At 43.1% G+C, this 27,336-nt stretch overlaps 1 protein-coding gene across 9 annotated transcripts in view; it reads left to right on the top strand.

Moving 5' to 3' along the window:
- The window catches only part of TEAD1 (TEA domain transcription factor 1), a 265,732-nt gene that overhangs the window by 78,877 nt on the left and 159,519 nt on the right, over positions 1-27,336 (top strand). For all 9 annotated transcript variants that reach the window (XM_043902789.1, XM_043902797.1, XM_043902807.1 and 6 more), the window contains one exon: positions 7,525-7,780. In XM_043902789.1, the coding sequence (XP_043758724.1) occupies positions 7,624-7,780 (157 nt within the window). In that variant the 5' untranslated portion in view covers positions 7,525-7,623. The remainder of the gene's footprint in view (positions 1-7,524; positions 7,781-27,336) is intronic.

The raw sequence follows: 27,336 nt of genomic DNA, 5'->3' as shown, positions 1-27,336 counted from the left end.
AAATACTTCTTAGGGTCTGACCAAATGTAGTGTATGTATTTATGTGGTGTGTTGATAGTTTTTAAAATATGAACTGTATACTTGTGATTTGTAATTTGTCCTCATTGTCATTTAAGATGCTAAGGTGCATCTTACCAACTAAGAAATGAATGTTATCCGTAACTTAGTGACTTAGGAGTATTATTTTCCTAGTAGTAGTTTTCTTTGTTTTTAGTAAACATCAGGATTGATGAGTCTGTTTTAAATGTGTGTTCACTCTACAGACCTATTGGAATGAAGGAGTTAGTTTGGGGGTTTTCTTTGACTGTTATTACTCTTAAGAAAGGGCTTAAAAGGGCGTCTTCCTTTTGAAATGCTACTTACGGCCAACTGTTGTGGCAGTTTTTCTTTTTCTCCTCTTAGATCATTAAAGAAGCTTCTGTTTTTACTTTGCTATGTGTTTGCCAAGGTTAAAGAGCCCACCTTCCAGGGATCCATGACTCAGGCTACAGGTCTTGTCATCCAGCTCGCGCTCCCCTTACAAGTGCACTGTCTTGATAGCAAGTCTTCACTTGGAATGCTCACGGGGTATAGACTGAGTGTACGTGCCTTGTCTTTTTGAAGAAGTCTGCTGATGAAGGAGAGCAGTGGTGGTAAAGGGGAAAGGAACAGAAGAGGAATTTCTGTCCTCAATGGCTAACAGATTCCTTAAGCAGATGGGGAGGGTGATTCCTTTAAAGGCTGGTAATACAGAACTACATAGCGTGAAATCAATCAGAGCCTTTCTCGAGTTGTCACCTGGGCAGGTTCTTGGGGCTGATGGAGCAGGGAATTAATCAAGGAATCTCAGGAGGGTAATGCTAAGTCCTCTGATGGGGTGCTCAGCACTGGGGTCTTGGTGAAGAGGTATTGGCTTGTTGATGGATCCTGTTGATATAGAAGTGATTTTCGAAAATGAGAGGGAGTAATTACGTGCTTCTTCCTGCTGAAATTAGAGGGAACTATTGGCAATGGGAGTATATGACACTAAGGCTCACTGGCTGCTATTGACTACACGGCAGATGTTCCATCTCTCTGGCCGCCTTCAAGATCCAGGCTGCCACTCTTCACTTGTATTTCGCAGGCCACTTGTGGGCAAGTTTGGCTAGTGTCTGAAATGGAAGGAAAAGAAAAAACATGTTCCATTTACATATGCAAACGTGATTAACCATCATTAGTGCCTGACATTCCTCCCAAGTACCCAGGGAAGTGAGTCAGTATCATAACTATTCATTAGGAATTAGACTGTGCTTGATGGTGTCAGTTGTGGACAGAGCTGAGAATTCAGCACTGCCTACATTCTCTCCCATTGGAATCCAACCTCCAGCTCACTGTCTAGTGAGGGTGGAGTTTGCGTCTGATGCTCCTATGGAACATGCATTCTGTCTGGAGCAATCACTGTTAAGTATACATGACTTTGGTCAACTTATTTAGAAGCTCTTTTTTCCTAGTTTTGTTACTGAAGGGCAGCGTTTCTCTTTTAAGGAAAATTTGGCCACTCACTAAGATCATAGCGATCTTTGAGCCATCAAATACTTGGTTGAGTTGTCTGCTACAAATGTCATTCCAACTACTTGATTTTCTTTTTTTTAAATCCTAAAATGGCTCCCACCTGTGCCTCCTTCCACATTCTCCTGAGCACTTAGGATCTTTTTTTCCCCCTTTCTTCTCAGTGCCACTCCCTATATATTGCCTTTTTCATTCACCTATGCAGTTAAACTTGCTTTGCTCGCATTTCTTACCTCTTTGGATTTCTTTTTGCTCACTACTTGGCTTCCTGTTTTCACATCTTCACTACTTAGCTGTCAGGTTCTGGTTCTCATCTTTTCCAGTGATCAAATGAAAAGGGAAGGAGATAAGGTCAAATATTGCATCTCAGAAACTACTGTTCCACTCAAAATAAGGTTTATTTGTTGTAGAAGAAGCTTACCTCCCGGAAGACCCAGACCGTATCTGTCCCTTTGACACAGAAGGCTCTTGGTTGTTTGAAATCATGATTAGCAAAGAAGAAATTGAATCAGACAGCCAACTCTTGGTTATCCAGGCAATGCTTGGCATGACTCTGTCCTCTTACATCTTCCTGATTTGCTGATTTCCTTTGGTTTCTTACCAGTCATTAGAACCTTGGCCAGAGTCAGGGTGAGGAATGGGAAAGGAGCTGAAACTGTGCCCCTTCTCATGGAAAGCTTGGGTGATAAATTCATTGACATTGTTACCCGAAGAGTGTTCCCATCATTTGTTTGTTAGTTCATTCTTCATTTCTTTGTATATTTATTATGCCAGGTACTGTGCTAGCACAGGGGATACTATGGTGATTGTTGCAATCCCTGCCCTCACAGACATTGGGGTATGGATGGGAGAAGTGATAACAAGCCAACTTAAACTAAATTCTGTTATAAGTAGTCTATGGAAACACAGATGATGAATGATGAATGATGAAGTTGGTATCCTTCAGGGTTAGTGGTGGAAACTGAGGCACATGGTGGGTACTGTGTGGTCCTGGGTTACTCAGATGGAGGCAGAGTCCCAACTTCCAGTCCAGTTCTTTTCTTGGTGCCTCATAGAGTATAAATACATTGACTAAAATAAGCTGTATGAACTATTTTTTTTTTAGATCCTTATGTTCAGTGACATTTCTTAATCATGAGGGTTAGTTATAACTTATCCTTTTATTTAAGAGCTCTTAAATCACCCATAAGTGAGATGTTTACATTACGAGAGACTCACAGGAATTAACATGAAAGGAGCAGCAATTCCTGTGTCATGCCCCTTATGTATACGTCCCTTGATTACAGTTGGTGTCAGAAGCACCTGCATTTGATTATGTAACTTCCTTCTTCCCCTAGATTTTTATATTAAAATATGCATTGGTTGAAAGTGCTGCATGCTAAGTCGCTTCAGTTGTGTTCCACTCATTGCAACCCTATGCACTGTAGCCTGCCAGATTCCTCTGTTCATGGGATTCTTCAGGCAAGAATGCTGGAGTGGGTTGCCATTTCCTCCCCCAAGAAGATCTTTCCGATCCAGAGATTGAACCCAAGTCTCCATTCTGTATCTCCTGCGTTGCAGGTGAATTCTCTACTGGGGAAGTCATTGGGGAAAGCCCATTGGTTAAATATATGTGGGTTGAGTATGTATAATGTCATTCCAGTGTGCTCATGTTACCTGTCTTGAAGAGTCAGTGGGTGATCGTGAAAGAGTGATTCATTTAGAGAGTGTTGCTGTTGGAGCAGTGAGCAGGGTCTGGTAACATTTCTTTTTGGAGCTTATTCTAGTGTGGCTGGAAAGAATTTCAGGAAAGAATGGAGCTTTTAGGAAAGCATTAATGATGGAGACTGAGGCATATGGGGGCTAAGTGATACACACTATATTTTCAATAAAGAAGAGTTCCCTTCTCTCTCTCTTTTTAGACATTCATTTAGGTTTAAGATTATCCCCCTAAACCAAACCTCCCAGAAATAAATATGAAAACTATTGAATGTGTGTGTTAGAAGTACAGGTGTTTATTAGCTATTTAAATTTTCTGTTCAGGCAACTGAAGACCTCAAGAAGAGGATCTTCCAAATTTATTTCCCAACGAGACCCTTCATTTATTTACCATCCCATTATCAGTTGGTGTTTGGGGATCACAAGGTCCATACCACTGTCTAGAGATGATAGACTTGAAAACATCTTCTGTTCATGGTTTTTCAGATGGTAGAGCGCCTTCACTCGTTATCTCACAAAAAATGGCAGCTCCATGGAGTAGGGTCTCATGATCTCAATGATTTCCTGCATTGGGATTGCATTTATTATTTTCATTTTATAAATTAAAACCTGAGCTTCTAGAGATTAACCTATTTAGTCTGGGCTGCATGGCTAATAGGTGAGCTAGGTTTGATATCCAGATCTGTTTGAATCTTAATAACATACCCACCCACCCCACCCCCCGATACTGTGTTCTTCGTTTACTGGAGTGAGTGAGAGTTGACGCCCTTGCTCAATGGATGTATGAGGAGGAGAGGACATCAACTCTGCAGACACAGATATTCTATTTGTCATTCACCTGATTAGATCTTGTTGTTGATAATAAGCAGGTACTTGTTACTGTACATTCAGAAGCCAGGTAGATTGGGTGGTAGTTAACTAATTCCACACATTTTTGGGATACTCTTAATGTGAGGCTGATTCTCTCAGAGCCACTGGATACAAGGATGGTTTCCAGGATGAGGTGGATTTTGAGCCAGGCTAGAAGGGAACTGAGGGATGGAATTTGGTAGCTAGTACGGGGAGTGTTTCTTAGCCAGTCCCAGTCTGGTGATCGGAAACTCTCTACCCATACAGGGCCTCATCTTACAGTTGGGTTGTAAAACCAAGGGTCTGTAAAAGTCTGTGGATTATGTATCTGGTAGCTTCTCGGGCTGTGTCTTGGCCCTTGTCCAGAGTTGTTAATTCCATCCTGCTGAGCTCCAGTTGACCAAATGAGAGAACCTGGACGTGGAATTCTTCCCTGAAGTAAGTGAATAAAAACATGGGAACATTTAGAATAGCGCCTGTGCTTCCTGAGTGGATGGATCAATTGATGCTAGTTAATATTGCATTCCCCAAACAACAAAGGAGTTGCGACCCTTAGCTTTAGGGGTAACTTGATGGGATTATCTACAACTCTGCTGCTTTTCTTACAAGGCTGTCTACCACTTGTTGAATTAACAGGAAATTTTTCCTTATGTCAAGTGAGCCATAATCTTCTTTAGGACTTCCACAAAACAGGTCCAACACCCTGCCTGTATGTAACATCTTCAGAAGTTGTTTGGTGTTTGAGGACATTAAGCTTGGTGATTATGATTCAGAAAGATCTTACCAGTTTTGAGTCGCTAAGGCTAAAAATAATGGAATTTAATAGAATAAATATAAATTCCTTATAAATAAATATAAATAGAATAAATATAAATATAAATATAATTTATAAGTATTAATTTAGCTCCTAAACCAATTGATCAAGAGTCGGAATTTAGAAACAGCACTTGGAGGATGGGGGCTTAATTTTATGGATCATAGTCTTCCTCCGAGTGTCATTTACTGAAGATTGTGGACATGCTGGGCTGGGCAAGAGTGATAATGTGAACTGTATCTAGTCTGGAACACAGTCAGGAGACTGGGGGCTGCTTTTGTCATACCCAAGTGGATGTCTCAGGGTAGATTTGCTTCCCGCGGCATGGATAGACCTCAAGGATTAATGGGTAAAAGTTAGCCAGGAGATGGATTTTATCCTAACAGATGGAAGAATTTCAGCATCTTAGTTCAAAGGAGCTGGTATTGGGAAGGCAGTGGATTCCTTGTCATCAACTATGTTCAAGCGTAAATCCAACAACCAGTTGATGAGATGTGTCAGAGGGGACTTCAGCTATTGGATTAGGAGTATTGTGTTTTGGTCTGGAGACTCTGAGGATTTCAATTATATAGTAATGATCTTTTTAAAGTCAAATAACGTTCTCCTGGTCCCCTGGATTCCAACCCTCTACCATAGTAGTTGAGTGCCGGACATGTCCACAGTTTAATCTTAAAATATGGCTCCCTGGAGAGAATTCATACTTCTGTGAGCTGCCTGGAGCTGAAGAACTGGCCTATGTTTTTGTAAATGTCTGGTTTTGTTTGTTTTGTTGAATTAGGGGCTAAGGTAGAGAAGGAAAATGTTGGCAACTAGCCACTGCTCAAAAAGTTCACACATATTCTTATAATTTCTCTAATAATACCTCTTTGGAGCCAGAACAGACCATCATAGAGTTCAATTGGAATTTTGTAAGATTCTTAGATCCAAACCAGGAAAAAAGTGTAATAATTTGAGAATTCAAAAGGCCCACACTGCAGGCCTTGTAGAGTTCGTCTAGGGGTCAATCACAGAACCCTTTCTTGTGGCATAATTTATACCTTTAACATTTGGCAGTTTTTAAAGTCCTGTGTCAATGTACATGTGTTGGTAAGAAGTAGTAAATATTTTTTGACAAGTTCTTTGAAAGATGGATCAGTGGCAGCGTTTAAAGGCAGACAACCTGAGGGTTTCTTTCATCCAGGTGCTGCCAAATCTAAAAAGCTGTCAGGGTATGGAGCCAAATGCACCCACTGGTTACACCATTTATTGTTTAATGTTCCTGTGCCTCAGAGTTTCTGCACCTGGGATCTGTTGATATACACAGTGGGGGATGGCAGGGGAAAGGGGTTCAGCTGGGAGAGGGAAGGAGAGGAGGCAGGGTGCTTGCTCTCAGAGGTGACTGACCTTGGATACAGAGCAGAGCCTGGTACCTAGTGGGGCCGCTCACATCTGCTTCCCTCCTGGCTGCCTTTGTTGTAATGTTGCATGAACTTGAGGTGGCAGAAGCGGATGGGATGGTGGTTGCATCGCCTGAGCTCTCTCACCCTCCGCAGGCCCTGCACCTCCCTTCTTCCCATCAATCCCCCAGAGCAATTCTTATCCCCCTTATTTGTTTTGAATGCATGATCTGATGCCTTTTCAACAAAGGAATATTGATATTTTAGTGTGCAGACAGCAGGGGGTACTGGATTAGATCATTTTCACATTGGTGCTGGTGCCAATTTGACATTTGTTTGGAAAGCTTATCCCTTTATGGCCATAGGTTACATGCATAATTTAAGGGGAATAAATCTTTGCGAAAGATTTCTTTTGGTACTGTAATCATCAGTGGTGCAGAAACATAAATGAAAGTCTCCCCCACAGTTTTCATTTGATCAGGAATTCCAAGGAGGCTCCCAGATGAAGTAGTCCATGTGGATATAAAGTGTTTTTGCAAATGTACTGGCCTCTTGTGGTAGTTGTTTTGGGGAGGGCAAGAATCGGGAACAGCTTGGTTCCTGATTCAAGGTTACAATCCAGAAGCCTAGAGTGGCAAAGTGACCTGACTGTACAGGGTAAAAGAAAACCCTGTGGATAAATGCTATAGGATAGCAGGTCCAGGTCTGCTAGCATTGCTATCTGTAGAATGAGTATTTGTGATAAAATAATCTCCCTCCTTCTGCCTGCCATTCTGCTGCCATCTTGCATCTTGGTGATCCCGGTGACAAATTCTGGGTTGGTTTGACATTTCAGAGTTATCATACCAATTGCCACAGTGAGACAGACATCTTTTGTCTTACATTATTTTCTTTTAAACAACTTGTTCTGAAGATTTGATTATTATCTAGCAAAGTGCTTCTAGTAGATAGTAGGTACTTAGCAAATGGTTTTGCATGATTCATTGTGAACTTGCAATTCAGAGAGTACTATTTTCAGATGAAAATTTCCTGTCATCTGTGAAGATTATCCAGCTTCTGCCTGCCGTTGCATTTCTGTATGAGTGCCTAACATGATACATAAAGAACAAAAGCCACTTAGATCTCAGAATTCCATCTTCTCTCTTAGGAGTTATTCTCCAAGCAAGGCTGGTGAATGGAGAGAGTGCAGTAGAACCAGCAGGAGCAATGTATTGATGGTTACCGTGTCCTTATCCTACTATCTTTTGGTTTCTCTCTTAGGTTTATTTTCTTGAAAAGGCTCCAGGCTTCGGCTTGGAAAATCCAACCGCCAAAATTGAGCCCAGCAGCTGGAGCGGCAGTGAGAGCCCTGCCGAAAACATGGAAAGGATGAGTGACTCTGCAGATAAGCCCATTGACAATGATGCGGAAGGGGTCTGGAGCCCCGACATTGAGCAGAGCTTTCAGGAAGCCTTGGCTATCTATCCACCATGCGGGAGGAGGAAAATCATCTTATCAGACGAAGGCAAGATGTATGGTAAGTGATTGAAATGCTCCTGGGAAATGCTGCAACCCACTTTTGTGATTAAAAGATTACCATAACTAGCCTTCTACTAGTTGAGACACGTTCCTTGTATGGGGTTGAATGATCTTTGTAGAATTCTACTTGGCCATTTAAGGGACTGAATCTCATCTGAAGAGGAGACTCAGTAAAGGACCATTGGGAAATCGTTCCCTGGGGCTGCTTTTTTTTACATCAAAAGCTCTTAAGGACTCCTTAGGAAGTTAGGTAGTTGCAGTGGCACATGCAGACACCAGACATGGAGACTAATTCTTCCGAATGCATGCCCCATCTGAAGGAAGTGCTGCCACTTAGCTCCAGATAACTGACTGGAGCTGCATAGCAGTGGAGCCACATGCTGCCAGATCTAGCAAGCTAGATGTTTACATGTGAAGTCTACTCATTTTAAAACCCAGCATTTTTTTTTTTTTTTTAAACCACGTAGGCCAGATAAAACTGCTCAGGGACTTGATCAGACCTTTGAACTACCAGTTTACTGCCTTGTTACCAACCTTCAGTTGAATGGCCAGACAAGGCACTGACCCCCAGGCTCCTCTCTCCAGTGTCGCTTTCTACATGGGGACCCCTCACAGTGCATTAGAAACTCCCAAGTGCGCCCAAGAGGATGAAATCGGTTGACCAGATGGCCGGGGATGCCGAAGATGGCAGTAGGCACCTATCCACTAGTCTGGGGCTTACAGGCTGGGTTTGAACCTTCCCTGCACCTTCAACTTGTACTTTTCGGCTGCTTACCTTTTGGGAAGCAGATGGCAGGTGGTTACATATACCTTCTGCTTGTCTAATTGGGCACGTTGAGTTGACAGAGTTTGCGCTGTGGCTGAGTCTAAAGAGATGCAAACAAATAACCTAAACTCAAAAGAGAACCGGCTCAGCAGCCTACCGGAGGTTGTTAACTTATCACGGGAGTGGTTTATTTCTAAACAATTTGAAAGCTTTTCCATAATAGGGTGTTGTACCTTTAATACTGCAGCTCCTCTCTCAGGAGCCGTAGGAGGCTGCAGACCAGGCTAGCACACACTGCTGAGGAGAAAGCAGATGGTGATGCAGCTGCCACCAGCTGTGCCCCCACCCTGCCCTCCCCCTCTCCAGTGTGGATGATGTAATGGAAACAAGGAAAATTTCGCTTTCTGCAGCATTAGAGTGTCTCTTCCTTGGCCAGTCTGTGTCACACGCGTACACACTCACAGGAGAGAGAGAGAGAACCCAAACCTTCCGTGTTTGTTTTATGTTCTCATGGGATCCTTTGTAGCCAGAGAAGCTTCTTCATGTCTGGTGAAATGGACTCAGAGTGAAACATCTCAGCTGCTGTGGGTAGAAAGTTTCAGGGCCTCTGGTTTTCTGTGTGATTGTATCTTTCCTGGGCTACCCTTTCTCAGTCTGGTTGTTTGCTTTCAAGGTCTCGTTTTCATACCTAAAAATGCAACTTCCCCATTTTAAAGGCAGAGAAGAGCACTTTAATCTTTGAGCCTTCTTTGAAGCAGGTTTTATTAGGAGTAGTGAAGGTGACTTCGGGCCACTGTACCTTGTACAACACCCATTTGTTTACCCAGAAATTATTTTAATCTAAAAAAAACCGGCCTAGTGTTGGACATGCCAGTTGGGAAGACGTACTTCTGCCTTTCATTTCTCACTGGGAATACTGGAAACGGCACTGTCCCTTTAGGAACCAGGTTTCTGGACTAGGGATAGGAACACAGTTCAAAGCAAATGTTATTTTTTTCAACTCCAGTTTTTTTCCTCCATTGCTTTTACTTTTTAGGTAGCAGCCATGGTAGATTGAACCAATTTGCCTGTAACTCCATCATAAAAAACATTTTTCTGTGAAAATAATTTGCGAAAGGACACTTGATGTTAGTTTGGGGTCAAAAGCAGCAGGCTAGGTAAGAGAACTGTGAGAAACTCTGGATTTGAGTCATCTACCCATAGTGAACTTGAATGATCCTGCCCTTGGCCTGTGAGTTTTCTCCCTTGTACAGAAAGAGGGTAAAGTAGATGATATCTGTGATCCTTGGGGCTTGTATGTTTTATGATTCTGGATTTGTGACTTGTCCCTCAGTAAGAGTGATCAGTCTGTTGACAAACATGCGCTGGTTGTGGAGCATGTTGTTAACACTGAGAGTAATCAGATTCCGAGTGTTTCCTGAGAGTACATGTTCTTGATGTATGTGTTCTTCTTTTCCCTGAAAGCCACGTTACATTTTCTGACAGTGTTGGTGACCAACCTGATTTAAAATTGGGCAGTCATTTTGAGTGAGCAGCATTAGCAATTATAACTGCAAGATTGTGTGTCCTGATTAGGGGTGCAAGAGACACATTTGCTGCAGTAACCCTGCGGTGGCCTCCTTGTCCAGGCAGCTGGCCAGCGTGGAGGAGCTTTGCTTCTCCTGATGCTTTGAAAGGGAAACATGGTGGTTATCAGGTTTACGGGAGGTAGAGACTGGACCCCTTAAGAGAAACTGCCTTGGATGCCTGGGAGCTGCCTGTAACCGACCTGTAACTGAGGATGAGAGAAGATTGGTTTGGGAGCCTGCACAGTGAGGCTCCAGCCACCTGGGGATAGAGTCATTTGAGTGATGTTGGGGCCGAGCTGCTGTTCCTTGGCTACAGGCCTGTTCCCCATCTTACCATGTGTGAATCAGGACACAAACCAGACTGGGAGCCGGGGTTTCTGAAGGTCCTTAAGAGCATGCTTTTTCTCTTAAGCATTTTGAAAATGAAAACATTGAAAGCATTTAGGATTCCATGGAGTGAGATCAAAATAATTTAATGCCTTTTAGTGAAATACCAAGTGTTTTTGACTTGAGGGGGTTATTTCGATATTTTCTGAGCATCTGTAGAGTATTGTGATGTCACTAATCCTGAGCCTTTGGAGAGGCAAGGTCAAGTGCAGCACTGATTTATTTGGTAATGAAATCTCCTCTGTGGTTGGCAGTAGGGCAAATGCAGTCTTATAGAGGGGAAAAACGGAAAGCTCTCTTTTTTATGAGGTTTGGGCCATTAGAAAAGATGGCTTAATTTTCCCTATGCTACCTGGGTCTGTGGAGAGGCCAAGCCTTTGTGTGGTTCGTCTCCATGTGGACAGATTATTTCTGCCTGCAGCACCCTATGGGTTGGCAGTTGTTCTTAGGGATTATTAGAAGGAGGGTGAGACTTCTTTGACTGTTCCCAAGAGCTTACAAGCTCATTCCCTCTCTCTGTCCGTGTTTTCTTTTTCTTTTCTTTTTCTTATTTTTACATCGGTGTTTCTCTGTGTATCCTTGTAGATAGTTGTGGAGGAGATAGCATGGGGACAAGATGGCGAGACATTCTTGATCAGCAAAGCTGTCTGGAATTGAATTTTGTAGGAGCAGGCCACAGTTTTTAACACAAGACAGAAAAAACAGTGAATCAGGGGATTTGTCTAGATGTGTTTTCTATTGTACCTGAAAACCCTAGTCAGGCAGTGTGGTCAAGTATCTCCCATAATCAAGTTAGGGACCAGAGCTAACATTCACTGGGTGCTTGCCTCAGAGACATGCAAGTGTAGCACCTTAAATCTCGGCCTTTGGAATTGTTATGAAGCCTGGCTCTGCCCCTTCTAGACATTAGACACTGGGTAAGTTGCAACTTCCATCTCATGCTCACAACATCTTGAGGTCGATTTTGTGAGTCTCACTTTGCAGATGAGGGAGCTAAAAGGGATAAAGTGGATTGTGCGTGACCAGTATAAATGGTACAGCTGGATGCTTTCAAAAGCGACTCTGACTCCCAAACATGGGCTCTTTCCTTCCTTGCTGGAGGTCATTGTAAATAAATTCAACAAGTCAGTATTAAGTACTGCCTGTATTCCAGCCCCCATACTAGGCATTTTCAGGGATACAGCAGTAAGCCAGACAGACATGATCCCTGCCCTTATAGAGCCATCATAAGTTTATTTGCAGGAAACACTGACCTGAGGTCAGGACTGTGTGCCAGAGCTTTCTGGGAAGTCTGAGAGCCTTTGAAGATGGTCACCTTCCACTTAGCCTTTTGAAGCCTGTTCTTGGCCACCAGTGTCCAGGGCACCTGGCCCAATGCTGGCAGGAAGGGAGCTTCTCAAATATCGCAGTGGGGAGGATCCTAGATCACAAGGCTGGCCTTGGTGGTGGCCAGAAAGATGTCTGGAAGATTCTGGTGCCCTAGGATCCCACAGGCAGCTTGGGCAGAGCAGTTGCTGAACAATGACTTTCTCCTTCTGTGAGCAGTTATCTTCAGGGTTCTTGCTCAAGAGAGCTCCAGGGGTGCCCCTTTCTTGCTGGGATGCCAGGCCTACTGATCAGCCCTAGAGAGCTCAGTTGTGAGGCATAGAGAAGATGAAGAGGAAGGCATCTCTGGGCTAGGCCTCTCTAACAGGTCTTCCCCTGTTGCTGACCTGAGCCTTCCCAGCCAGGAGAGCGCAAGAGTTGGACTTGCCTCTTTGCTTACTTCATAGAAGTACAAGATAGAAGAGAGAAGGGACAGGTTCAGTGAGGTGGGGCAGAGCTGACAAGGGGACCTCAGAAGGCGTGCACACAGGCAGGCACAAATGTTACCAGTTAATCAGTGCAGGCAAAGAGGCTGAGATCCGAGGACCCCCGGCCCCTTCCGATCAGAACTGGTCAAGGGAATGTCAGAACTGGTCACAGGAATGTAGGGGCATCGCTGTGTAAGACAGTGAACTTTCCCATAGTTTCTGTGAGGACCAGGAAGGTGGTCCACATCTATAGAGGCCCCAGAAGCCCTGGTGCAGAAGTGGCTGCAGACTCTGGGCCCTAGAGGATTGCCAGGCTTTGGGAGAGTGATCCTTGTGGCCTGAGCTGAACTTGTTCGTCCCAGTTCTTCATCTGAACATCATGTGGCATTTTTGATTTCCTCTTTCTGTCTGACCTGTGATGTGGGATATTATTTCCAGTGAATAGGCAAAAAATGTAAAGTACAAAGCATTGTGCCCTTAGAACAGGCTAGAAGCCCCACAAGGCACGGGCTGTCTTGCTGGACAGAGAAGATGTCAGTGATGTTTGTTGAGTATATGCATGTGGGGGTTATTGCTTAAGACAAAGAAAGATGAGTAAGTAAGCCTCTGAGCCGCAAGAGGAGCTGGCTGGAAAGGAAGGGAGAAAACAGAGAAAAAGAGAGAGAAAGATGTTTGTATATTTAAGGGTCTTCCTAGCCTGAGAAGGACGAAACTCTGGTGTTTGCTCTGTGTGCTGCCAGATGTTAGTTCAAGTGGTCGGAAGGATTTCTACTCATCGGCTCCATGGTAGAGCAAGAGTTAATTCTGGGATCCTCAGAACTGATGAGTAATGGGGGATTTTGAAATAGTTTTGTTCCTGGGAGAATAGCAAAGCCAACGTCATCAGTGTTTGTGTTGGGAAAGTTTAACATAGTGGGGGTCCGGCCTACAAAGGTTTGTGCACAAGGTGTGAGTCCTTGTGCAATTCAGATAAAAAATAGCTAATTAGGATGGCTTGAGAATTGGTCATGAGGGAGGGAAAAAAAAAAGTAAGAGACAGAGAATCTTAAATTATTACCAAGTTGAAAAGTTAAGCTTTTCAACAACTTTCTGTGGCAGCGGGTGAGCACTGGCATTCAGAAGACATGGATTTGTAAATCATTTAGTGAGGACCTGTACTGTGCTTTGACTGTGAATGGGGACTACAGATGTAGGATAATTAAGAGAACTGACCTGTGTGACCACTTACTGTGTACCAGGCACTTTCTCATTGCTTTAGAATGTGTTGTCTTGTTTATTCCTCAGAACAAACCGATGGTGTAGGTTACCCTGTGCTTGTATGCTTAGCCGCTCAGTCGTGTCTGAGTTAGACACCCCATGGACCCTAGCCTTCAGGCTCCTCTGTCCATGGGAATTCTCCAGGCAAGAATACTGGAATGGGTTGCCACGCCCTCCTCCAGGGGATCGTCCCAACCCAGGGATTGAACCCAGATCTCCCGCATTGCGGGCAGGTTCTTTACTGTCTGAACCACCAGAGAACCCTCGTGATCCCCATTTTACATTCAAGAAAGCTGAGGCCCTCCAAAATCAAGTTACGTGCTCAAGGCCACAGTAGATAAATGGTGGAGTTGACATTTGAAAGTCAGCTTAATACAACAAGCCAGTTAAGACAATTAACTACAATATTGATATGGAAGGAAGTACACTGTATACTAGAGACATCGACAGTTCAGTGGTAGGGCAGCAGAAAGTGTGATTATTTATATTGGGGAATGCACATATCTATATTTGAAAATGCAGAAGAGTGAAAGAATCAGAGTCTGAGAGGCAGATTCAGGTGAGCCAACTTTCAGTGGGAAAAGGCCACTTAGTGTTTTTTGCTTTTTTAAATTTTTATTTTTTTATTTTTGTGATTATTAGCACATAGGAGTACAGATATTTTCTCATTACTCAGAGATCTCTCTTGTCATTTTTCATTTTTCAAATTTTTAAAATGTTTATTGTTTTTAAACTTCTTTTGGATGGCAGACCTGTCCCCCACCCCCATCCCCTTTCTGAGAATCTATAGAGAGTTGTGGATCTCTTCTTCAAAAAATATTCAGGCTTGTGCACAGAGTTGTTGCATAGAACATGAGGGGATTTCTGAAGCCTGGGTTTATATTGCCTGCTGTGGGGAGAGAGAGAAGGGGAAGGGCATTCAGGCCTAAGGGAACAGCATGATAAAGGCACAGAGTCCTGAAAGGAGCCACTCTGGTTCTCTTAGAAATGAGGATGTGCCCTGGAGGGGATGGTAGTCGAGCCTGGAAATGTGGGCTGGCACTGTGTCATGGAGGCCTGGAGTGCCACGCCGTGGTGTCTGGTGCTTATCCGGGGCACAGAGGAAGCCATTGCATGTTTTCAAGAGAGATGGTTGTGACTCAGCCTGTGTTTGACAAAGCCAGCTCTGAAGGCGTGAAGACAAGTTAGGTTACTATTGCAGAGGATGAGCTTAAACTGCAGTCCTGGTGGAGAAGCTTCATGGGTAGAACCAATAGGACTGGCTGACGGGATGTGATTTGTGAAAGAGAAGGAGGGGTTGAAGATGATTCCAGAAATCCACAAGATTTCTGCTTGTGGGCGATGGGGAGAACATGTGGGACGATTAAATGGATGGGGAATGAAGACAAGAGATGCAGTTTGTAGCTTGGAGAAATGGAAAGTTGGATTTTGTCCTGTGTTAGAAGTGTACTCGGGGGGCCATCCACATGAGGATGATCTGTGGACTTTGGAAATTCCTGCTTGGAGCTCAGGCAGCCTGGAGTTGCAGGGGTAGTTTGGGGGCTCATCAGCAGAGAAGAGAGAAGAATGGGCGATACGCTTAGGCTCCCATGTATTGTGGTTAGACCAGCATGGATTTTAAATGGGGTGTCTGTATTTGTGGGAGAGTAAAGAGGTTGCCTTTTTGAGAAAAAGGGAAACCCATCATCAGTGGTTCACAAGCCTGATCATCATTGGTAGAAACACTTGAGAAGCTTAAAAAAAAGAGACATAACTGACTCAAACTGGTTGAATCAGAATCTCTGAGTGTGGTCTGAGAATCTTATGTTTTTAAAAGCTCACTGGGTAATTCGGGTGATCAGGCAGGTTTGAGAGTCACTGGGCTAAACCATAACCTGGGCCCAAGAGGAGAGGGCTCCATTTTTAGAGCTGGTAAAAGAAACTAATGAGCAAAGAATGAGACTGACATTTGAAACAGTCCTTACAAAGTTTGGGTATAGGAAATGAACTGCATAATTCAGTTTAATGCTCTTCTCTGTATAGGGAAGAAAGATGACCGTGGCCCAGGTTTGCCATGTACAGAAAGAGCCTTGAGATGATATCTTGAAGGGCATAGAAAGTTAAAGGAAGGCTTATTTTAGAACAGGGGAGAGAGACTTGGCCATTTGGTCAGTAGTGAAAGTGAAAGTCACTCAGTCATGTCCGACTCTTTGTGACCCTATAGACATTCTCCAGTCCATGGAATTCTCCAGGCCAGAATACTGGAGTGGGTAGCCTTTCCCTTTTCCAGAGGATCTTCCCAACCCAAGGGTTGAATCCAGGTCTCCCACATTGCAGGTGGATTCTTTACCAGTTGAGCCACAAGGGAAGCCCTTGGTTAGTAGAGGGCGAGATATATGTAGTTGAGGAGTTATTTGGTGGAATAGAACCAGGAAGAGACCTTAAAAGGAGAAGCGCTTCTTTAGTCTCATGCAGGAGAAGTTTCAGGTAGAGGGTACAGGGAGGGCATAGTGATTCCTGTCTTCAGATGAGAAGTAAGGCCATGTGGGCTGAGCTGGGTTATGAGCTTCTGAAAAGTAGAGCAAGCTTAGTAGAGATACTGTAGGGGAACTGGATATGGAGGGACAGGGGTGAGTAAAAGAATCGTGAGCAGTGGAGGAAGGGCCTGAGAGAAGCCGGAGAGCATTCCTTTCTTCTTTTAATTGAAATTTTTTATTGAGATAATTGTAGATTCACATGCAATTGTAAGAAATAGTACAAAGATGCTTTGTACACTTTGTCCATTTTCCCCCAGTGGTTACATTTTGCAAAACTGTAATATCAAAACCAGGATATTAATGTCGCTATAAACCACTGATCTTATTCAGATTTCCCCAGCTCTACTGGTACTCATTTGTGTATGTGTGTTTTATTAAGTTGTGTACAATGTTATCACCTGCGTGGTATGTGTGTCCACACCACGATGATGCAGAACAGTTCCAGCACCACCAGGATTCCCAGGGTTGCCCTTTGTCACCATACCCATCCCTGTTCTGCTTCCCCCGACCTTATCCCTGACTCCTGGCAACCATGAGTTATTCTTTATTTCGTTTCAAGCATGTTATCTAGTGCAGGCATGCTCTGTGCAACGTTTTAGGGTTGGCTTTTCCCCATTCATCATAATTCCTTGGAGATTCATCCAGGTCGGTTGTTGTATGTCAGTAGTTTGTTCCTTTGACTGCTGAGCAGTTCTCTAGCCTGTATGTACCACGGTGTGTTTAACCATTCACCTGTTCAGGGGTATCGAGTTGAGTCTAGCTTTTGGCTATTAGAAATAAAGCTGCTATGAGCATTTATACACAAATTTTCTAAAAAGTTTATGCATTTATACTTGGCTGTGCCAGGTCTGTGTTGATAGCGCGGGCTTTTCTCTCGCTGCGGTAAGTTAGGGCTGCTCACTAGCTGTGGCACGCGGGCTTCTCGTGGTGGTGGCCTCTCTTGTGCGGCAGGGGCTCTAGGGCGTGCGGGCTCCAGTTTTGTAGCACGTGGCTTGCTAGTTGTGGTCCCCAGGCTCTAGGGCACAGGCTCTACAGTTCTGATGCACGGGCTTAGTTGTTGCAGGGCATGTGGGATCTTCCCAAATCAGGCATCGAACCTGTATCTCTTGCATTACCAGGTGGATTATTTACCACTAAGCTACCAGAGAAGCCCTATATACAGTTTTTTGGGTAAATGCAGTTTTCATTTCTGTGGGATAAATGCATTCATTGCTGGGTCAAATGGTAGTTGTATCTTCAGCTTTCTTTCTTTTTTTTAAAAACTACTCAGCTGTTCTTCTGAGCAGCTGTACCATTTTACAGTCTCACCTGCAGTCTAGGTTCTCTGTATCCTCACCAGCATTTGGTGTTGTCACTATTGTTTGTTTTAACCTTTCTGATAGATATGTGGTGATATCCCATGTGGTTTTAAATTGCATTTCCCCAATGACTAATAATGTGAAACATCTTCTCATGTACTTACTCGCCATCTGTATATTCTCTTCAGAGAATATACAGAGATATACAGAGATGTATATACAGAATATACAGAGAAATGTCTGTTCATGTCTTTTGTCCCCCTTTTAATTGGATTATTTATATTCTTACTGCTGAGTTTTGGGAGTTCTTTATTTTAGATATGAGTCCTTTGATATGTAGTTTGCAGCTGTGTTCTTCTTGTCTGTAGCCTATCTTCTCATCTTCTTCACGTGGATAAGTGTTACATTTTGATGAGATCCAATTTATTAATTTTCCCTTTTATGGTGCCCAGGCTTAGTTGCTTCACGGTTTGTACTTTTGATGTCAAGTCTAAGAACTCATTGCCTAGCCCTGGGTACTGAAGATTTTCTTCTGTGTTCTAAAAGGCTTCTGGTTTTATGTTTTACATCTCAATCTGTGACCTTTTTTTGAATTAATTTTTGTATAAGGCGAGAGTATTACTTTTGGGAAAAGCCACTGGCATTATTATGAGATACGTATATTTTTTTTTCTGCTAGGGCATTATTGGTGTCTCTAAATTGTGACGATGTCAGGGCTTGGGACCAGAGACGCTAAAGTGCTAGTGAGTGCGTGTTTGCACCAGTCTAGGTGGGGACAGGGACAGGGTGAAGCTGGAGCTGCTGACGAGTCATGACATGTGCTCTTAGAGGCTCTGTACACACAGGAGAGGTGGCCAGACAGGAGGCTGTGGTCACGCACGGGAGAGGAAGCAACTGAGATTAGAGGTGGAGAGATTTCAAGTGATGAGTTTCGAGGTGTGGCTGCAAATATGGTCAACTGATATGAATGTGGGCGATGGCCACTGGAGACGAGGAAGTAAGACATAGGGAGACTCGTCAGCATCGGGTTGGTTAATCACGTTGATGTTGAAGTCCACTGTAGTATACTGTGAATTTTTAAAAAGCCTACCAAAGAAACCAGGTGTTAGGGGGATTTCCTGGAGGAGGACATGACCCCATGGGTGTGAATGGAGAGAATTTAATATTGATGTGAATGACATGGGCCTAGAGAAGAGCAGGTGGCAGAACAGCCAGGCAGAGGGAACACTGGGGTTACAAGAAAACCCTAACATTTTCCACCTCTCTCTTCCCAAAGTCTTTGGCTGCTCTGAAACTTTACCTGTTTGAGTGTATCTGTGCCTTGTTGCTATCATCTGTAGAATGGGGTGAGGAAATCAATTTCTCCATATCTCTCAGTGATGTTGAGAGAAAATGCAATTATACATGAGAAAATGCAATTATGTGTGAAAAAATGTTTTGAACTAAATCTTACAAATAATGCTTTTCTGAGGTTAACCCTGTTCCCAGCATGTTAGAAAGGTAAGAATGGATATTTTGGAGCAGCCACTCAGGTAAGCCTGCCTAGCCTACGTAGAGGGTTGTTTGGTTAAGGGAGCATTTGAATGGTATCCCCCCTTTCAGCGTTTCTGCCAAAGACGATGTTGGAGAGGGGATGTCAGGGTCTGGGTCAGAGTCACAGATGATAGAAGGGATCAGTGGGAGCGGGCAGGCGCTGGAGGAGCAACTTCCACGGCATGGAAGGTGATGGGGGCGTGGACGGGCTCGAGAACCTGCTGGTTCTTAGCTGCGTGGCCCTGGGTTCCAACACCTGTATTTGTTCTGTTCCCACTGACTTCCACATCTAGAGCTTCAGTTCCTCTCTCCTCTAGAGCATTTCACTTGAGATTGTGCCTTAATTTCTTACTACTGTTGTTATTTATATATATATCTCATTTCTTTGATAATGAATGTTTAAACTGGTCATTTTCCAAATTAGCATTGTTATGATATTGTTCTGCTGATCTCTGTAGTAAAGAGCCTATCTTAGAGAATGCTCAACACAGTAAATGAAAGTATATAAATATGTTGTGCTTAAGGTCATAGAAAAAATTTGAAGGAATTTACAAAATGTAAATAGCAGTTGCTTCAGGGGATGGATTCATGGGGAACTCCGTTTCTATTACATATTTCTGTATTAATGGAGTTTGTTTTTTTTTTTCCGCCTAATAGTGAACATATGTTACTTTCGGAATTAGAGGAAAAATAACTATATCATTTATTTTTGTCCTCTGATTCTGAGCAAGAAAGACTCATTAAAGAAAAATGTGGCCAATAACAAGAATGAGAGGCAAATCGTATCATCCAGGTTGACACTGGAGTGGTGTTCACTTGGGGTTTGGTTGTGGGAGGGGCACTGCGAGGTTCTGGTGGGCAGGAGAGGGGTGCTGCGGGAGGAGCTGGTGCCAGCAGCTCTCCCTTCCCTGGCTGCATGGCCGAGGCCCTGACCTGCAGAGACAGGTGGTCAGAGAGTGGGGTGCTGTGGCCAGGAAGCAGGACAGGGTGTTCTTGCTATACGATTCAGGACATTGGTCCGGGAGTTCAACAGGTGCTGGGTCAGTTGGCCTGTCAGTCAGCTGTCCAGACTAACAGTGGCATTATTCTGGCGTTCATGTTTTATGGTAATATGGTGGTGGAAGAAAGACTGGAACATGTTCAGATCCATTCTTCCAGTGTCCACGTGCTCACAGCAAGCTACTACAGAAGAATGGACAGGCCCCGCATCTCTGCCAAACCAGTATTTATCATTTCACTTGTTCTCTAGGGCGGACAAGCTTTATTCTTGGAGTGCTGCGGGCCCATCTTTTAAGAATGTCGGTAGTCTTTTTAATGGTCCTGTTATTCTTTGTAACAGATTGCTGGCAGGTATCCTTGTACTTGTATTGCCTTTAGGCAGAGGTGGGTGGCTTTTAGAGTATGAAAACACTCTGGAGACTGTACAGAGTGCTATAAATTCTCCTTTGATTATAATCATTTGATTTAATCATGGGTATATTTCATTTACCTGATGTTTACCTGCTATGCCTTCACTGCAGATTATTGCATCTGCCCACCTTCCCTTCTCTCAAATGCTTCAATTCCAGGTATATCATAAAATCAAATTGTTCTTCAAAGTCCATATGAATATTATTTCTTTAAAGCCTCTTGCTGTATCAGAATACACCCCTCTCTTTTTTTATCCTTTTAGAATGCAGTCTGAAAGGTGTGACAGTGAAATTTCCTGCCCAGAACATTTAATTTATTAAAAAAAAAATTTATATAGTGTTGTGGCTTTTTTGACACCCTGCCCCCCAGCAGTGAAATTGGTCATTAGCTAAACATTTCTATAGACACTGTTCTTTTTGGAATGGCTGCAGGAACTTTTTAAGTTACCTTCAAAGCGAGTGCTATTGGGGAAATGTAATTGATCACCCCCCAAAGCTTTGCAGCATCAGGGTAATATTGAAGATATGTTAATAAGCTGAGTCATCCCCCACCCCCACCCCAGCCATTTGCAAAGGTCCCAATTACTCATCTGTGCCCACCCTTTTCCCTGGGTCTGCCTCTGTGCTCCATGACTTGCTTGCTATTGTGCTAGGATGGGCTTTGGCAACTGGCTCTTAGATGAATGGTTCCATTACAAACACGGTAGCTTCTGTGACTGCTTAAAAAGATTGTTTATGACTGCTTTTTATTGAGAGATGTTTGGTGCACGTTAATGTCCTGATAAAGACGTTTGTACCTATAAAGTAGCCACCGCCTTACACGTATTTGATTGTGAATAAGGTGCTGGGGCTGATGACACGCCAGATGTGAGGTATTGGATTGCATGTTTATTCAACTGTCACTGCAATCTCTGTACTTGGATGTGCCTTTGTGTTTGCTGTCTCATGGCAACACACCGAATGCAGTGGCGATGCGATCCTGACCATGGAAGATGCTATTTGGGTTACTCGGATCGTAAGCCATGAGTATTAGGAAGCATTCTCTCAGTTCCCATGTGTCCCGAGACAGCAGTCATGAACAGTTGTTAGGTGAAGGGAATTGCCAGGTGGGATGACCGCATGCATTGGGATAGGGGCCTTTTGAGATGGACAAATCTTAGGCCTGGACTGACCAGGGCAGGCATTGTGACAGGGATTAATAATAATAAATAATTTATCCAGTGCTTGCAATGTGCCAGAAACTTCTAAATGCTTAATATCAACTCATTTAAGCCTCATTACAAATCAGTAGCCACCATTATTATTCCCACATTAGGATGAGGAAACCAAGGCCTAGAAAGGTTCAGTAAATTGCCCGGGATCGTGTCGCTTAGAACTCCAAAAGTCGGGACATAAACCCCACTCAGCTTGGCTCCGTTACCTGAGCTCTTAACCACCATCTACTGCTGCCTCTGAGAACAGGAACTGAGGGTCTGGACCATGTCCCTGTGTTGCTGCCTTGTGTGTGGAAGAGAGTTTTGTTTCCAGGTAAACAGTGTAAAAGGGAGAATGGGCTTTCCTGGTGTCCAGGGTAGTCTTCATTCTGTTTTCTGGTAAACTCCTACTGGCCCTTCAAGACCCTGGTTAAAAGGGCCCCCCTTACCCCCAAAGTCTTCTTTAGTCTCCACAGGCAGAGCTGCTTGCTCCCTCCTTTGTGTTGCCACAGTATTTTATTTTTTTAAGATTTATCTATTGATTTGGCTGTGCTGGGTCTTAGTTGTGGCATGTGGGATATAGTTCCCCAACAAGGGATCAAACCCGGGCCCCCTGCATTGGGAGCACAGGGCCTCAGCCACAGGACCACCAGGGAAGTCCCTCCACAGTCTCTGACCACCTGTCAAAGCTCTTTTCAGACTCACTGTTAACGTGTGTATTTGTATCTCCTGCCCCTAGCATAGTGCCTGGCACACATTAGGCCTTCAGAATATGTTTGAATTAGTGAAAGTTGCTAGTGATAATAATTTAATCTTTTTTCTCTATAAGATGTTTTTTCCACATCCTTGTCATCACACTTAACAGCATTCTAATGAAATAATGAGGGCAAGGATTATAACTTCATAGTTAAGGAGCTGAGGCCCATGGCCCACGATGTTTTCCATTAGAACTTCTTATCTTGAGGAACCCCTTGGTGAAGAAGAGCTGAGTATACACCTCACTCCCATGTTTATACTTTTCTGTTCTAAACATACTGACCCTGTGCCTGAGGTGTTACAAATGAGAGCAGTTTATTTTAGTTTACATCTATGGCAATATCACAATGGTTTTGTCTAGGACATTCAGGGTTATAAAGGAATATTGAGCTTGATTTGGTTATTTTGGTGACAGAATCTACCCGTTTCTCATCCCAGTTTGATTTGTATAAGTCAGAAAGTTCATCCCTAAAAAGGTAGTCTTTGACAGTTTTCCCCCCAGTATGTACCTGACACAATATGTTTGTAAACTTATCCAGGATGTCTCTAACTGATAGATGTGTGTGTCCATTACTTTTTTCAGGTTGACTCTGGGTTTAGTTTTAGGTGTCTGAACATTACTTCAACTGCTGATTATTCTAAGGTGACATTGTCGATTCCCAATGACTCACTTCAGTGGAACAATGAACCGAGTAAACTATCTCTGTGCAGTTCAGAACATGTTAAGTTAGGGTGGGTTATAAGATCTTTGTGACAAAATCTGGTTAGGGTAGATTTAACTTGCCTCTAATCTAGTTAGTGTCTGATTTGCATGAGGGCTTGTCAGTTAGCTGAAAGGAGTAAGTTCTTTGTGGTGATTAAGAGCGTAGGGTCAGGAGTGAGGTCTGTCTGGGTTTAGATCCTGGCTCTGCTACTTCAGTGGATCTGTACCAATGGGCAAGTTAGTATTCTTGGACCTGTGTTTCCTCATCTGATAAATGAGTCAAATTCAAGTGCCCATCTTACAAGTTTGATGGGAAGGTTATGTAAGATAATGCATGAAAACGTGTTGCATGCCCAACTTCTTCTTTGAGAGTAATGTTAACCTTCATAGCAAAACCAAAGACTTTATAAGAAAACTATAGACCAAAACCTTTTATGAATATCAGTGCAGATGTCCTCAACAAAATACTTGCAAACTAAATCCTGCAACGTATAGAAAGGATTCCACACTGTGTCTAAGTGGGATCTACTCCAGGAATGCAAGGTTAGTTTAAAATTTGAAATGAGTTAATATAATGCATCTCATCAATAAAAACAAAAATCACATTATCATCTCAGTAGATGCAGGAAAAGCATTTGACAAAATCCAGCACCTCTTTGTGACATTTACACTCAGCAAACTAGAAATAGAAGAGAACTTCCTTACTGATAAAGGGCATTTATGGAAAATCCACTGTTAACATCATACTTAGAAGACATTCTGTGTTTATGGATTGGAAGACTTAATATAAGTAAGATGGCAGTCATCACCAAATTGATCTATAGATTCACTGTAAAATCTATCAAAACCCCAGTTAACTTCTTTGTAGAAACTGATAAGCTAATCCTAAAGTTCACTTGGAAATTCAGGAGACCCAGAAGAGACAAAACAATTTTGAAAAAGAAGAAAAAAACTGGAGAATTCATACTTTTTGATTTCTTAACTTATTACAGAGCTACAATCTTAAGATAATATGGTACTAGTATCAAGTTAGGGATGCATCTCAGTGGAATCGAATCAAGAGTCCAGAAATAAACCCTCACACTTACGGTCAATTTATTTTCAGCAAATGTGTCAAGATGATGTTAAGTGGAAAACAGTAGTCTTTTCAACAAATGGTGCTGGGACTATTGAATATAGACATGCAAAGAATGAAGTGTGGATCCCTTTCTCATACACTATAATCAACTCAAAATCAATCATAGATATCAATGTAAGAGCTAAAACTATAAAACTCCAGGAAAAAACAAAACAAAACATGAGACTAAGTCTTTCTGACTTTGGGTTAGCCATCTTGGATTTGACACCAAAAGCATAAGTAATAAAGGTAAAACTAGATAAACTGATACTTCATCAAAATTATAAACTTTTGTCCTTTAATAAAAAGACAACTCAGAGAATAAGACAAAAACTTCTCAGGTTATAAATCTGATAAGGGGCTTGTATCTAGAATGGATAAAGAATTCTTACAACTCTTATTGAAAAGACAAAAAAGAATAGGTAGATGATCTAGATAGACGTTTCTTCAATGGAGATAAACAAATGGTCAATAAGCACATGCAAAACTGCTCAACATCATTAGACATCAGAGAATTGCAGATTAAAACCACAGTGAGATACTACATCTTATCCACTAGCATGGCAATAGCCAAAAACATTGGCAGTAAGTGTTGGCATGGGTGTAAAAATATGATGACCCTTATACATATACATATACTGAAAGAAAAGAAAGTGAAATTGTTGGTTGCTCAGTCGTGTCTGACTCTTTGTGATCCCATGGACTGTAGCCCGCCAGGCTTTTCTGTCCGTGGGATTCTCCAGGCAAGAATACTGGAGTGGGTTGCCATTGCCATATCCAGGGGATCTTCCTGACCCAGAGACTGAACCCGGGTCTCCCACATTGCAGGCAGATTCTTTACTGTCTGAGCCACCAAGGAAGCCCCCTCTACATTACTGGTGGAAATATAAAATGATACCACCATGCTGGAAAACTGTCTGGCAATTCTTCAGAAGGTTCATCATAGAATTGTCATGTGACCTGGCAATAGTACTCCTAGGTATTGTACGCGATGATACCTAGGTGTCCCTACAAAAATTTTTTGTGTGTCCCTACAAAAATTCGTATACCAGTATTTGTAGCAACATTATTCATAATAGCCAAAAAGTACAAACATCCCAAATGTCCATCAACTGATGGATGTATAAATAAAATGTGGTATATCCATACAGTGGATAATTATTTGGCAATAACAAGTACTAATATATACAATATAAACAACTCTTGAAACATGCTAAGTCAAAGAAGATAGTCACAAAACTACATACTGTGTGATTCCATTTGTGTGAAATGTCCAGAATAGGCCTGTCTAGAGACAGGAAGTAGATGAATGGTTTTTTAGAGCTGGACGATTTGAGAAATGTTGTGGAGTAACTACTAATGGGTTTGGGATTTCTTTCTGAAATAATCAATATGTTCTAAATTGGTTGTGATGAGGCATACACAACTCCGTGAGTATACTAAAAGTCAATGCATTGTGCCCTTTAAATGGGTGAATTGTACGTGAATTATAACTCAGTAAAGCCGGTTTGTTTGTATATGTGTATACTTAGTATCATACGTGGCCCTTTTTGAAAGTGGTCAGTAAATATTACTTACCATTGTAATAAAACTCTTTTCTAGTAGTAAAGATGAAATGAGAGGAGAATGCTGACAAAGTAGGTGGACATACCAATTAATTGAGATACTGAGTGAAAGAGAAGGTGGCTGAATCTGTGGGCAGCAGGAGGCCAGGAGCTGAACACTGAGTTTGAAAAACTAATGTAAAAGTCAAGACACATGGAGGTACAAGTGCCCGCCTGGTACATAGTAGGCATTCCAGACTGTTACATACATCGAACTTGGCTACCCTTAAAATGTCGGTGTGCTTCGGATCCAGATGTCACCTAACCAGATGTTCTTCACAAAAGAATAATCACCATTAGTGTGATACAGGCCAGGGGTTTTGTCCAGGAGTCACTAAACCAGATGTGTGTGTTTTCTTTTTAAGTTACAATAAGTATGACAAAGACCAGGGTTTTAGTTCTGGTGTTCTGTGTTTCCAGGCAGTGTCTGTTTCCCAGGCAGTGTCTGGAGAAACTCAGTTTCCCGCGGTCAGTCCAAGGTGAACAGCTTTGCTCTTTGCAGGCTGCCTTTGGGCCTGCATGTTCAAACCTCTCTAGAAGAGCTGAGCAGAAAGCCCGGCTCTCACACTCTGCAAGTTAGTCCTGCAGAAGCTTTGCGTCAGCGTTACAGATGCCCTGTGCTGGTCACTAGTGCTTTTAGAACTTGGAAAACACGTGCCAACGAGCCAGGAAGGTTCTCTGCTAAGTTGTGTGTATTTGCTAACACAGTTCACAGTATTTTTTCCCCAGGGATCTACCTGTGGAGGGAATCTCCCATATTTCAGTGTTGGTGAAAACCAAGTGAGCTGCTTTTCTGATGTTTGGGCCACACAGTGGCACCTGAGGTCCCATGGTACGGAGTGGTGGAGCGGGGACTCAGAAATCTCCCAGGTCTGCATGACTGCCAGGATACTTTGCTCTTAGTCTTACCTGCGAGACTCGACTGCCTTTTTGGAATGGACCAAGTAAGAACAGGAAGAGGATTGAAGGAAGAGAGCTGTGAAAACACATACTGTTCTCAGGAACAGTAGGGTTCCGGCAGAGCTGAGTGTGAGGTGCTGAGAAGGATGAATGAAGTAGAGTGGCTTATAAGCTGGGAAGGGCAGGATGAGAGACTGCGGAATAATGGACCAGACAATTGCTTTGGGGCACCAGAGTTCAACTTCTCTGCACAAGTATCACATTCCTGGAGCTGAGGTGCGGGCCGGGTATAGAAACTATTGTTTTGGGATATACAAACAGTATTAAAGGAGAGTTAAATTCTGCTTGCAATGCAGGAGACCTGGGTTCAATCCCTGGGTTGGGAAGATCCCCTGGAGAAGGAAATGGCTACCCACTCCAGTATTCTTGCCTGAAGAATCCCATGGACAGAGGGGCCTGGCAGGCTACAACCCATGGGGTTGCAAAGAGTTGGACACAGCTGAGCGACTAACACTCATATGGCCCATAAGGAGGCTCCTGCAGTACTCCTGGCAGAAGGGCTTGAACTAGGTCAGGGGCTATGGGAGTGACAAGGAGGGGGCAGGGTGGGAAAGGTATTTCAGATATTTGTGATAAGGTGTCAGGTTAGAGATCAGAAGGCATGGTAGGGTTTAGTGCAAGGAAAGAGATGAAGGTATTTCATCTGTGTGAGCAACTGCATTGGTAGAGACAAGGAGGGTATATAGCATGGAGG

The sequence above is a fragment of the Cervus elaphus genome, chromosome 1 (genome assembly GCF_910594005.1).
Source record: "Cervus elaphus chromosome 1, mCerEla1.1, whole genome shotgun sequence".
Classification (NCBI taxonomy): Eukaryota; Metazoa; Chordata; class Mammalia; order Artiodactyla; family Cervidae; genus Cervus; species Cervus elaphus.
Note: the sequence above shows the minus strand (reverse complement) of the source record. Positions and strands in the feature narration are given on the sequence as shown.